Genomic DNA, 14,166 nt, shown 5'->3' with positions numbered 1-14,166 from the left:
TTTTTGTCAGCCAGGTCAACTGCATCCACATTAAGTGTGAGTATTTATTCTGTTTTTGATCTGTTTCTTTATTGTGTTACGTAATTCACACCAGGCTTCAGGAGTTACCCAGTACTTGTCTTTGATGTGCATTATGGTGGTTTTAGTTGGGAAGTGTTCTTCTATTTTGTTGCAAATGGTGTCAAAAAAGCGTTTGTTTTCGACTGAGTGTCTGGGGCATTTAGGACTTCATTCCACCTGTGTTTTGCAACAGCCTGGCCAAAGCTTCCAATCTTAGACTCAGGTAGTGGTCTGACAGTCTTTGCTTGGGCTTTGTTACTGCGGACGGCTACCTTGGGTTTCAAGATGATGACGCTATGGTCGCTGGTCCCTGCGGTAACAAGGTCGGTTTGTCATACAGCCGAAATGAGATTGTGATGACCGGGCCGAGTGTGGCTTCCATCCTTGTTGGAATGTCAACGATTTGTTTAGAGCTGTTTAGCGTCTAGCCGATTGACGTCGCCCGCAGTGCAAACACCGACGCTCCGCGTCTTAACTCGGAGGTTGTTGACGGAATCAGTTATGTGATCGATTAATGTCGTTCCATACACAGAGGCAGGTGGCAGATATACTGCGCATAAAGCACTGCTGGGTGCTACACGAGGGAGACGTTTTGGTTTGAAAAATCCAAAGGCTCTCCAGTTCATCAGGGACTGTAATGTCCAGCTCTTGTGCAGGGATGTCGTTGGTAACATAAACTGCGACTCCTCCTCCCTGTCTGTTGGCTCGTGGTTTTGACTACAGGTGATAGCCCTCGATATCCCACCAGGTAGTCGGCACGTCAGCATTAAACCACGTCTCAGTAATCACTGCTACTTGGATGTTATTTTGGAGTCGAACCGTTTGTAGTTCTTCCATCTTCTTACACGGGGATCTAGCATTGCAGACCAAAATAGGTGGCAAAGGCGTTGGCCTCGGCACCGCAGGTTGTGGAGGGATGACAACACTTCCAAGAATGCGGGGTCGACGACCGTGCCTTGAGTTGGGCTACGTATTCTGTTGAGATCTGTTTCAGTGAGTTACGAGAACTTGACATGACAAAGCCGATTTGTATTTGAAGGAAGTAAAATAATCAGCAACTGATGGTGGTCTTTGTCCTAACACCGTGTGGATTTGGCTTGCATGGTTCTTTCAGGCTTTACAGCCTCTTGGTCTTGGTGTTACTTGGAGAACGCCCAGGGAGCGCAAAGGCAGTTGTATATAGTTATTCAGAGGAGCTTTCGTCTTCTTGTTGACTACAATACCTGGCTATGCTGGAGGTGTCGTATCCTGACACCCAGCTTTCGGTACTTGAGTCGCAGACACAGATCAGACACGACGATAAAATTCTCTCACGAAACCACCTTTCAGTCCAATGACAGTGTCCCGATTGGTAGCAGGTATCCAGATATTAGTAGATTTATACTCGATATGAGTGTCAGTCATCGGAGTCTCAAAATTTGCGGCAGCCTACTAGAAGCGCCAGCTAAATTGAAAAGTGCCACCTACACAAAGTAAGAAACGCTTATTTCAGCAAAGTAGGCTACAGTAGCATATCCCTGTATATGGTCATAAGAAGTAAAATACATTATTTAAATATGTCAACATGCACATCTTGGATATGACGCAAAAATGAAGTTCATTTACCATGGACCACTGTAAGATTACAATATGCTTAGTTCTCATTTAAGTCTATATGTTTGATTTTCCCCAATACCAATTTTTGTCAAACTCACTTCTTCGAATGCACCTACTTTCATTCGGAATAATGCAAATTACCTCCTAATTTCTACATATATAGACAAAGCCAGATCAGGAATTTGCTACCACCAAGCACAGTAGGGGCATCGTCTCTGGATAGCTCTAAAGAACACTTGCAAATAGATGTGCACAAGTTAGGTGTGACGAATCGGTCAGTGTAATATAACCAGCTGCTGCCGCACCGCCTGCCTGCGAAGCTGGTGTGTTACGCCGAATGGCGATTATACCGGCTATATAGATACAGATACAAAAAGCATTTACATGACCTAGCATTACACCGTTCAATGCTCACCATAGACAATTGTCGAATGGTCAGCTTTTTAAAAAGCGATCCTTGTTTAGTTTCCTGTAATGTCAGAATGTGAAGTTTCCTCAAGTTAGATACTCCGGTCCATCTGAAGTGCCTGTGTATAAAAGCTTGTCGTCTGTCGGTGATCACCAACGTTACTCCAAGCTTTAACCAAGTTGTTACGTGAGCTGAAGATGTGAGACCGTGCAGTATCCTCAACATAGACAATTAGCCTCATCTGCAGTGACTGCTCATCATAGCGTACCGCCTTTCTGTGATCACCAACGTTACTCCAGGCTTTAACCAAGTTGTTACGTGAGCTGAAGATGTGAGACCGTGCAGTGTCCTCACCATAGACAATTAGCCTCATCTGCAGTGACTGCTCATCATAGCTTACCGCCTTTCTGTGATCACCACGTTCTCTCTAGACGTTACCTAAGTTGTTACATGATCTGGCAAAGTCAGAATGCGCAGTATCCTCACCATAGATGATCCGCCTCATCTGTATTGATTGTTCGCAATAGTTAATTGCCTTTCGGTGATCACCAAGGTTTCTTCAGGTGTTGCCAAAGTTGTAACGTGGGTTGAATTGAGGATGTACAGTAAAATAGGGAGGATGTGCAGGGGCATCGCCATAGATACACTGGTTCATCGGTCTGACTTTTCATAATAGCTGGCCTCCTTCTGTTCAAACTGCTTAGTGAGGCGGCAAGATTAGGATGTGCAGTGTTATCACTGTGACGATAGATGCCTCGGTACATTTGTGGTGTCTGATCATGAATGATTATTGCCGATTATTGTCTAAGCTCCCCCGAAGTTACTCAGGCATGGATGAGCATGATGAGGCAGGATGAGCAGTAGGATGTACAGTGCTTTCACTGTAGACACCCCGCCTAATCTATAGTGAATTCTCATGATACCCACCTTTTTGTAATCACCAAGGTACCCAAGTTGTTAAGTAACCCTGCGATACTCGAAAGCGTCCTCATCGCCTAATTATCATCTTGAAGTTGCTGAGTCTACTTATCTACCAAAGTCTGTACCTTAAAAAAGAATGACCCATTTAATTATCCTGCATAAAACTTCTGTAATTATGCTAAAGCGTTTGAGAAAAATGGTAAAATGGTGGCGCAGCTCATCCGTTGGTTATTTCTTTTGAAGAGTAAATTTGAGGGTGATTGATTTTCATTCAAATCTTTAGTAACTCTATTCAAACTTAACATATTTGCCTGCAGCTGCTGGCTGAAAGAGATGTCGGATGGATTCCGTTTTCTTCGCAGCACCGATTAGATAACGGTGTACTTCTCCCTCGATTTCCTTGAAGCTGCCGTAGCACTTGTGGTCACTAACTTTCATCCAGTAACAGATCGTGTCGAATGCACTATGGAGCTGTGCAGAAGTTGGAGTAGGACGTGCGGCCATAGTGGCACCGTCGATGCTGGATGATTCGTTGTCTACCGGAACAGAATTCGAAGCTCCTGCCTCGTTCAAATCCTCACAGACTGTTTGGTTTCTTTCATCTCCGGTGCCTGGTAGTGCGCTGTCTATTTAAACGAAAAAAAATACTTCTTTGGATGTGTAAGTCTATTTCAATTTAATTATAAGGACAACATTCTCTTGGAACCCCAAACCTGGTGCGGGCGTGCAAATAAAAAGTTTTGCCATTAAAAAAAACACCCCTAATCAATATTATTTAAATAGTTACATCATTTTTCTGAATTTTGGAATTTTCTTCCGTCGTATAAAATAGATAATATCAAAATCCGTTTTTCGATATTTTTTTTTAGTTTATGGCACATGCATAAGTTTTTATTTCAAAACTGCTTTGTACAATTTACAGCATGGTCGAAAACCTTTTTTTGGAAAACCGGATGAACATTGATGCGCACACGAATGTTATCTATACAATCAATACTAATCAAATCTGCCTTAGGAGTGCCCATCACATATGCGCCCATGTGCTCAATAACAGTTTTGGCATACAATACAACAAACAATTTTTTGGCTATCTTTTTACCAAATAAATAACGCTCCTGTTCACTGGTTTCACAACCAAATGACCAACATTTTAGAACAGGGGTGCACAAATATTTGTTCAAATGACCTTTGTATGATTTGTGGCATGAACCACTTCAAAATGATTTTTTGGGGGATTTTTGGTTCATTTTCCAATGGTCAAGGTCTTTGACCCTATCTGAAGGCTTTTGGAGACCCGTATGTTTATATATTTAAATGTATGCTACGTAGTTTTATCTCAGTGTCCCCCAGAGTTAGACACTCCTGTCTGTAAACAACAAGTTCCCATTTTGTTTTGCTCATAGATTTAATTTTGCGGGCTTATTTTTTTGGATAATTTTTTTTTTCATTTCTTTGTATTCAATGTTTCACCAATCTATGAAAAATATTTTGACAAGTTTTGTTGTAAGTATTTATTAGTCATTATTATAATCTGTGCAGAAAATAAGGAGAAACCACGTTTTGCTCTAAAAATCTACCATACTTCACTTACTTTAAATGCGTTATTCCTCAAATATATATAAAACAAGAGTGGTTTGGTAAGAAAAAATTTAAAATCAATCAAATTTGTTAAAACTAAAATAAGTGAATGTTGTAAAGTATGCCATTTAGAAACGTGCTGCCGTGGCAACACGAAAAATTTGAAACTTACTCCTTCTTGTCAAAAGTAGTTAAGTTTGGTTGTCCTCGCACTGTCCGTTCTGAAGGCACTTTTGGCCACTTTATTAGGTATGGTTAACTGTGTAGCTTGCTTTCAATTTCGTTGTCTCTTACACCTCTCTCTCTCTCTCTCTGTCTCTCTGTCTCTCTGTCTCTCTTTCTCTCTCTGATTCTACCACTCACTGTTCTCTACTCATTCATTCCCTCTATACCTCACATACTTACTTTTATCCGCTCTCATGTGGCTCTGAATGTATCTTTGTTTATGTTTGGATCTTTTTTTTTTAGTTTTGTTGTGCTCAGAAGAGAACGATTCCTCGGTTTTCGGGGCAACTTAAGAAGACGGGTGATTTTGCACATTAAAAGATAGACCTACTTGTGTTGGAGGTGCCAGCAATTTTGTCGGCGATTGAGTTCTCCTGTGTCAGCATGGTAGTTTTCCCTTTGAATGATGCCAGGTTGTTTATCAGGCAGAACAGATCTGTAGAAATAGACAGGTCGTTAGATAGACAGTTGTAAATCATGAATGAATGCATCTTTTATTAGCACAAGTATAGTAGATAAGATGCAGTATATACTGAAGAACTGGAATAAGTGTGGGAATTCAAGGTCACATATGCAAGAAAACACAGCATATTTAGCTTCGTATCCCTCCACTGCAAAAATTCACTGTCCCAAAATCACCTGTGTGCATATGATTCAGTCAACTTGGCCATAATGAAGACTTTCCCTTTTTACCCACCATGCAATGCAAGACTGGGCTCATTCCAAATGATCATTCCAAAAACACTTTCAGCAGCATTGCTGTGTTCCAGATGCGCCTTTATGCTCTTCGGAGCCCAGCTGGGTTATCCAAAAACGCGTCGGAAGTGATTAATCTGGCCGGTCGTTCTCAAAACAAACATTCTCGTTTGGGTAAGACTCAGTGCCGGTCAGACTGACGTAGTTCACTCCTATTGCTACTTGGGTCAAAACAAATATGGGAACCTGGTCGTAAAAAATTAACGCTTGCGGTCCTGTTAATTCGCATCATGGATCACGCTCCGATTAGGATCAAGCGCATCTGGGATAGGTCAGACAACCCTATGAAATTTACCGGTCTGAAAATGAATTTTTAGCATGCATCATAGCGTTTAATATCGAATTTAGCTCATTTGCTTTTAAATGTACACTTTGTCTTTCAAAAGTACCAGATCGTAGAATGATCAATTAAAGTGAAACATGCAAAAAGAAATAAAGTCAACTGGATAGATGTCTTAGGCAGCGCTGTACTTGGTTTTAATACCAGGGAACAAGGGCTAGTAATTGCATTATAGATTATTTGACAAGAGTTAGTGAAGAAATTTTACCTGTGTTTAGAGATTTAGACAACACTCTGTAGCCATGTTTGGTTTCACGAGTCAGGAGGAGATGATTGCCGCTGGCCCGGAAGTCTTCTGGATCAATGGTGACTACCAGTTTGACGTCAGTTGTGGAACAGGTACGAAGTACATTCTCTGTCACGAGCAGTTTCTGGAAATATTGGCAGACTTCTCCCCGGCAGTACATCATCCAGAGATTACAGAGACCAATCGGATCCCTGCAGCTGTACACGAAGACGATGCTGCCCTCCTCTATCTTCTTGCCTGATAGCCCATGAGGCTCAAATGCTGATTTCCAGAGAGCCTTTTTAACAGCCTCCCTATTTGCTTGGCCAGCGTTGTGTACATCCACCTTTATGCGAACCTCAGGATTGACTGAAAACGTAATGCAAGATGAATTATAAAATCAGTAAGTATGCAGTTTAAATATCGTAATCCAACGATTGGTCACTATAAAAAACGTACCCATCTCAGAGGGATCGCTCTGAAGACCTTTCTTATTCTTCGCAGACACACGAAACCTCCAGTCTTCGACGTCTGTAATGCCTTTTATTGTGCACTGCAGCTTCGATGTTTTAAGACACAAAACCCAATCGCTGTGGAGGCGTTTTTCGACAATGTAGGAGGTTATAGGAAAGTCGCCATCGTTGACTTCTTCGGGTTCGAGCCATTCTAACATCACGATGCCCCCCTTAGTGTCAAGGTCTGTCACACGCAGATTGCGCGGTTGTAATGGTTGACCTATAAATAAATAATATAAAACATTTTAAAACAGCGTGAAAATATGCTATTCAACTGTGCATCGCAAACGAATGTATGATCGATAACTTGTCTCAGCTAATCATTTTTCCTACATAGATAACACAAGTCAATGTATGCCTAAGTAAAGAATGCTATTGGAATGTTTCCTAATTAATCATGTTAAAGACCAAGGTTGTGCAATAAAATCACCCCATAGATTATCCAATGTAAAATAACAGACCTCAGTTTGGTCCCAACCAACATGGTGTTCACATTGGTGATGGCAGTTAAAACAGTGTAGAAAGTAGTGGAGTTTCTTTTCGAAACAGTTTTGAAATGTACATAAGACAACAATTTTGAACAGATACGTAATTGAAGTATGGCTCCACAAGTACAGAATTACTTTACAAGTCAGCTCACAAAGAGTATAAGGCAAAGGTCGCCATGCTCTGACTAGAAGTGTGCCTCAGACATTGACTAAGATACAACTGATTTCTTCGACTACCAAATGCGCCATGGACTGCACCAAGAGTAAACGCCCACCTTGAGCTCAGCGCTACTCTTCAGCGTCTTTTATAGTATAAACGTTATTCAGCAAGGTTGCTATGCTGAGATTTTGGAATACAGCGTAAATTTAACAAAAAGTATAATCTTCCTAATCATGCAAATACAATTCTAATTCGCACAATACTTATGAAAATGTGACCACTTTTTTGTATAATTGATATCTGTCGACTTTCCTAATTTATCAGTTACACAAGTGATGATTTCTAGAGTCGTATCGTGGATTGCGGTGGGATTATAAAATTTCATAAATTCCTCCAAACACATATTTGCACAATCATTTTTGATACGCAAATAACGTTATGTATTTATGCCTAATATGCCATCCACAGTTTATATTGATGTTGTACCTTGTATCTTGGCTATGCCCAATCCTGAGTAAGATGGTTCACTCAGCTTGCGGCCACGGTAAACAGCTTTTACACGGAAATGATACTGCCCATTCTTTGTAAGGCCGCCCACTTTGAACTCTGTTGTAGATGACGGCAGGCAGCCTTGGTCGTGTGCTTTCACCCATTCATCAGTTTGGAAGAAAGAATGCTCCACTATGTAGCCGATCAGCGTCCCAATCATACAAATGGTCGGTGGCGCCCACTTTATCTTTATCCAGGACTCAGTTGTTTTAACCACTTCGACTGTTCCAGGAGTATGTGACGTGCCTGAAATAAAATTTCTTTGCTGCCTCATCATATTTCGGTGTTTATTATCTCATTTTTACTTTTGAAATTCTAGATCTCGAATACATCTACTCGCAATTCAATGAAGCGGACATTAATAAAATCATATTTTGTAAGAGACTTACTTGCGATTGGTGATTCGCTGTCATCCCCTATACCTAGAATTATTAAGACAAATAATAATAAGTCACTAATATATCCATTGAAAAATATAACAAAGGATGTGAACATGTATTGATGAAATATAACTATAACAACTTTAAAAGTATCCAAAGGTCTAATAATTTTACGGCAATTGATACATCGATCAGGCATTTTACGAGGCCAAATAATTTCTGGATACCCTGACGGTCACTACATAGTAGGTGCTTGAGTATAATTTGAGTATCATTCGTCCTTTTATTTGAACGTAATATGCATATCTTAATCTACACAAAGAAAAGTTTGATACCAAAGTAATTTATGTTATAATCTGTACATTTTACAAGATAGATATTGTCTATCTTACATTTAATCATGTCTGCCACGCGCACATGACGTGCCTTTCTGAGAACCTCCTCCAGCATTTTTAACGTTGCTTGAGAACCACTTTCCTTGCGCCACTGCTCGAGCACTTCTCTGCAGCACTGCGGCGTCTTCCCTTGATGCTTCTGGTCGGTTGCCTCAATGTAATCATGAGTCAGCCCTAGTCTGTGTCCCAGCTCCCGCCAGTCGGCACTCATTTCAGTCACCACGACATTAAACCCTTCTCGCAGATCTAGATTAAGGAATGACCAGGTTAGCATGTTAGTATGTCAGGAAACCAGGATGTTAAATCTATGATATGTATATATATATATATATATAAACTAGAGTTCGGCGACCTCATACCTCCATGAATATTTAGAGCTTTTGTGAATTTCATGCAATTGACTAACACATTAACATGATTTATGCATGCAGTTATTCATCATTGACTAACATACACGTCAAAATTATAAAATCATTAATCAATGGGCGGTTTTGCATTTTTTACATAAATTATGCAAATTAATGCCTCATTACCATATTTGGTTTCTGCTTATATTCCACCTATCATAATTAACATGTGTTACATTTATTGAAGTCCAGTTATTGAAAACAATGGAATTATACAATTTCCTCATTAATTATGAAAATTAAGTCCTCACTTGCATAACATGTATATCGTTATGAACATCTTTGCCTGAGGTATCTGCATGCATAATATGATGCCAATCCGTCAATCCTTTCTGCAGTTATCCTCTTTGGAATGTCTTGACAAAAACGCCCCTGCAGTTCCTAAATTGATTGTTAGGGAACTGAAACTTGCCCCACTTTGTTATGACACTGCAAGCTATCTACCAGCCAAATTTCAAGACCATATCATGTCCAAGACAAGAGATACATAGAAAAAACTGCTATGATTGAATGTTGTCATTAATTATGCAAATTTAAAAATTAAAAAATGCCCCTGCTATCCCAAAACTAGACGCTAGGGGGCCCAAACTTATGTCATTTCTTCCTGAGCACAAGAGCTATCTAATAGTCAAAAATCGTGACCATAGCATGTTCAGAACACCAAAATAGCAAAACCGGAAGTTGCTCTGCAGTACTAAGGGGAGCCGCTAGGGGGCCCAAAATCTAATCATTTCCAGCTTTCACCACACCCTACCAACACATCAAATATGAAAACAATTCACCCAGCCGTTCTTGAGTTATCTTGTTTACACACAGACACACACAGACACAGTGAGAGACAAACACAGGGTAAACTAGAGTTTGGCGACCTCATACCTCCATGAAACTTTAGAGCTTTCGTAACTTTCATGTAATTGACTAACACATTAACATAATTTATGCATGGCGTTGTTCATCATTGACTAACGTACACATGTCACAGTTATAAAATCCCCATTATTAATCATAAAGCGGTTTTGCAAATTTTACATAAATTATGCAAATAAGTTCCTCATTACCATATTTAGTATCTGCTTATATTCCACCTATCGTAATTAATTATGAACATCATTGCCTAAGCTACCCGCATGCCTAAAATGCAGGCAATCCGTCGTTCCTTTCTGCAGTTATTCTCTTTGGAGTGTCTTGACAAAAACACCCATGCGGTTCCACAATTGAATGTTAGGGAGCTAAAACTTGCCCCACCTATTCATGACACCAAAAGCTATCTACCACTAAAATATCAAGACCATAGCATGTCTGGAACAAGAGATACATTGAAAAAACTGCTGTGATAGAATATTCTCATTAATTATGCAAATGTACTCCTGTTTTGCATAATTAGTATTTTATCTTGTAAAACATTGTCTAAGGTACCTACATACCAAAAATGATAAAAATCCGTTGTTCCCTTCTTGAGTTATCGTCATCAGAAGTTTTTGACAAAAATGCCCCTGCTTTCCCAAAAATTGACGCTAGGGGGGCCAAACTTTTTTACTTATTTCTGAGCACAAGAGCTATCTAACACTTCAAAATCGTGACCATAGCTTGCTCAGAACACGAGAAGTTGCGCTGCAGTACCAAGGGAAGCCGCTAGGGGGACCAAAATCTAATCATTTCCAGCTTTTATCACACCCTACCAGCACACCAAGTATGAAACCAATCCACCAAGCCGTTCTTGAGTTATCTTGTTTACACACAGACAGACAGTCAGACAGACACACACACAGACAAACACAGGGTAAAATATAACCTCCATCTTGTTTACACACAGACAGACAGACAGACACACAGACACACAGACAGACACAGGGTAAAATGACATTTCATGGAGGTAAATATAACCTCCATGACATTTCATGGAGGTAACTATATATATATATATATATCATAAAAAAACTATATATATCATGTAGCAATGTATTATGCTGGTATTTACAAGAAATCGTAGAATGGAATTAAACTGAATATAATGATAGGACAAAATATCTCACTTGCGATTTCTCACTTCTTTGTCCAAACATGATTCAGTTTAGAGGTACTGAGAATGTCCCACAATTTTGTAATTTTGGCGGATTTTTAAACTTACCAGTTGTCTTCATTCTTTTGCGGGCATTAGCTTCCTCTTGAGATGGTCGTGCCTGCCTCCCTTTACCTTGATAAAAATGACATTCGTTTGATGCAAATACTTCTTTCTTAATTAAATGTTGAACTTTCAAACAATGCTCATCATCATCATCCTGACCAATTTACTTTAAAAGACCCGGTTACATGCATCGTTCAATGCACTTACGTTTTTACGTAGCAAACCGCGTTAATTGTATGATCAACAGGTTTAATTCGCAAAAGAACACAGATAAATAAGCCATTGTATCGTATAATTTTGAATTTTTTTTCATTATTATGCAATATTTCACAATTTTTGCTTCTTGACCTGGTACTTGTTGAACATACCAAATATGAATCTATCTGTTACATTAAAGGCTGTGGTGTCCGTTATTATAAAACATGTTAAAAGAATCCATAACGTCATGATCCTCCGTAAACTTTCAAATAACTTTTCCCGGGGGTGAAGCCCCCAGATTTGAGGCGGCTGTACGCATGGGTTATCTTTCCGTCTTCTATGTTAGACAGACCTCACAATATATATATCAATTACATAGAAGTCTTTTGATTTGTCATTCTTGCCAGTATTTAACTTAAGTATCTTAGAGCAATATTCTTTCGCGATTGCTGATTCGTCATTCATTGTTCGTCTTACTGATCATTCACTCACTCACTTACTGATCACCGAATCAGATTCAATACATGTACAATTTAGCTGCGGGTGAAATAAGCACGCTTCCGGCTTTATGTTCTCAAGTCCTACGCTCAATTCGGCCAAAGCGTAACAAGTACTAAAGTAGCATAAATCCCTATCGCTAGAAAATCGTGCAAAGTATGTGACTGGGGCTTTAAGCAAGATTCTAAAATGTTCAGGTACTCATATGCTGTAATCATACATTCATGACTGGAAGACAAATATTATACAAAACACATAGCAAAAAATCAAATAAAAGTACCTAATATCGGGGCAGCAGAGATGGAAGTTTCTTTCTTTTGCCGCCTCTGACTCGTTGGACGTAACTCCATAGTTCCGTTATTGATCGCAAGATACCTATAGAGCAAAAAAAAAAAAATCCATTGACCTCGTTTCCTAAAATCTCAGCCATGTGTTATTGCAACAGTTAGTATTATTTCATTAGAACATGGCCACTACCCCTCAGCCAATGGGAGCCCTTCAATTACTGTGATTATATCCACATAGTGCAGAAAAAGTGTTGCACTATCCAAAAAGTGTGGGATTATGTAAAATTTGCATAAGATAAAACTACACTTTTTGGATAGTACCACACTTTTTGGATAATCCAACACTTTTTCTGCACCACTGGTCGGCTCACACACTGTGCTAATTGCCTAGGGGATTAGAGAGGATTAAGACACAAAGACTCAATGTCATATAAGTTAACAACAGTTTAATGCTTTCCATAGCTGTAACAAAGAACCAGGTCTTCAGAAAATAACAAGGTTACTGCCGTCAAACTATACAAAACAGTTTGATTCTTTCTACTGAAAACAGTACCCAACAGTGTAATGATTTCTATCACTGGAAAACAGAACCAGATCTTCAGAAAATAACAAAATTTGTGCAATATTTTACAGACAGTAACAGGCTCGGCCATGCCGTCAAACTATACAAAACAGTTTGATTCTTCAAACTGTAAACTACTGAAAACAGTGTCGCCACTCCAGAAAAAAACGTGGGTGCCAGGTACGTTAAGTTAAACAAAACAGTTTGAATCTCTCTACTGGAAAATAGGCAACACGCATGGATGGTACCATCAAACTTAACAAAACTATACAGTTTGATTCTGAGCTACATGCAAAACAGTGGCAACTCTTCAGAAAATAATGAAGCAAAACAAGCTTGATTCTCTCAGTACTGGGAACAGTGGAGAGAATAACCGAAACAATAAACCAAAACAGAGTAACTCACAGTTCATGATCAGAAATCCCAGTTCAAATATGCTTGCCATGAAGATGTAGATTTTAGTCCGTTTGGCTGAACGATGGAATGCTGTGACAACCCGCTTGACTCTCAAGCTAAAGAAGATGCTCCATATACCTGTCTGCAAAGTGGAGCCCCATGCTCGTCGGTCAGTCCAGTCATTGAAAGTTCAAGTTAAAATTCAGTTTAGCCATACCAGATCCTTCCCCGTCTGTGGCTGGGTGTAGACTGAAGTTTCACATGGAACAGACTAGATGGAGATGGCCACCCACCGCCATGCCATAAAACACCATGAACAGATTCCATTGATCAATAAATTCTTTATCCATGAGACCAAGGAGGTCCCCTTTTCCACCTCCTTGATGAGAGGTAACTCTAACACACTTTGAATATAATGTGATATCCTGATTGATTCATCTTGAAAAAAATCTTAGGGGTAGTGGCCATGTTCTAAAATAGATAGATGATGGGCTTGGCTTGATTATGTGAAACACGGGGTTGCCCCCCACTCGGGGGTTCCTTTTGCCCGTTGCTCCCCTGGAGGCTTTGCGGCAGAAGAGCATTTTTCGGTGGTTTTGAGTTCGTGGTGAATAGGTCACAGAGAAAACTGACCATGAAACCACCCCTGCAAATTTTAAGATTTATAGTACATAACAGTGTGTGTGTTTCTATAGCTTTGCTGCATAATGTGATCAAAATTCAAAGACAATCGGGAGCCCTCTACTTTACCAGTAACCATGGTGACAGCTGTCTGGTCCAGGCCCTTTGTTTTCAAGAAAAAAAGAGGAAGGAGAATAAAAAAAAGGAGAAATATGATTCAGAGTTTTGATTAAATCAGGATTCCTCATCCTCCCCATGAGACCCTCAGCCTTCAGCAGACCAACTTGATGGGCTGCCATTATAAGTGCCGTACCTCGCTGCTAGGTAGTTATTTCAGTACCACGGCTATTACTAGTACCCATGGGGAGATCTCCCTCTCTCTCTGAAGCACTCTTCAATACATCAGTATTCTAACTGAAGAGTGCCCAAGATTTTCTTCTCAAAGGAGACACACATCTTTAAGTGGCTTGCCTA

At 39.8% G+C, this 14,166-nt stretch overlaps 1 protein-coding gene across 2 annotated transcripts in view; it reads right to left on the bottom strand.

Annotated features, from left to right (window-relative positions):
• Window positions 1-1,173: 1,173 nt before the first annotated feature.
• The window catches only part of LOC118405292 (titin-like), a 27,180-nt gene continuing 14,187 nt past the window's right edge, over window positions 1,174-14,166 (bottom strand). For both annotated transcript variants that reach the window (XM_035804718.1, XM_035804719.1), the window contains 9 exons: window positions 12,107-12,201; window positions 11,134-11,199; window positions 8,596-8,844; window positions 8,213-8,245; window positions 7,761-8,069; window positions 6,571-6,846; window positions 6,094-6,480; window positions 5,121-5,225; window positions 1,174-3,612 (listed from right to left, as the gene is read on the bottom strand). In XM_035804718.1, coding sequence (XP_035660611.1) covers window positions 3,275-3,612; window positions 5,121-5,225; window positions 6,094-6,480; window positions 6,571-6,846; window positions 7,761-8,069; window positions 8,213-8,245; window positions 8,596-8,844; window positions 11,134-11,199; window positions 12,107-12,176 — 1,833 coding nt within the window. In that variant the 5' untranslated portion in view covers window positions 12,177-12,201 and the 3' untranslated portion in view covers window positions 1,174-3,274. The remainder of the gene's footprint in view (window positions 3,613-5,120; window positions 5,226-6,093; window positions 6,481-6,570; window positions 6,847-7,760; window positions 8,070-8,212; window positions 8,246-8,595; window positions 8,845-11,133; window positions 11,200-12,106; window positions 12,202-14,166) is intronic.

This window comes from Branchiostoma floridae, chromosome 18 (assembly GCF_000003815.2).
Source record: "Branchiostoma floridae strain S238N-H82 chromosome 18, Bfl_VNyyK, whole genome shotgun sequence".
In the NCBI taxonomy this organism is placed as follows: domain Eukaryota; kingdom Metazoa; phylum Chordata; class Leptocardii; order Amphioxiformes; family Branchiostomatidae; genus Branchiostoma; species Branchiostoma floridae.
The sequence above is the reverse complement of the archived record's forward strand: the minus strand, read 5'-3'. Positions and strand labels throughout refer to the sequence as shown.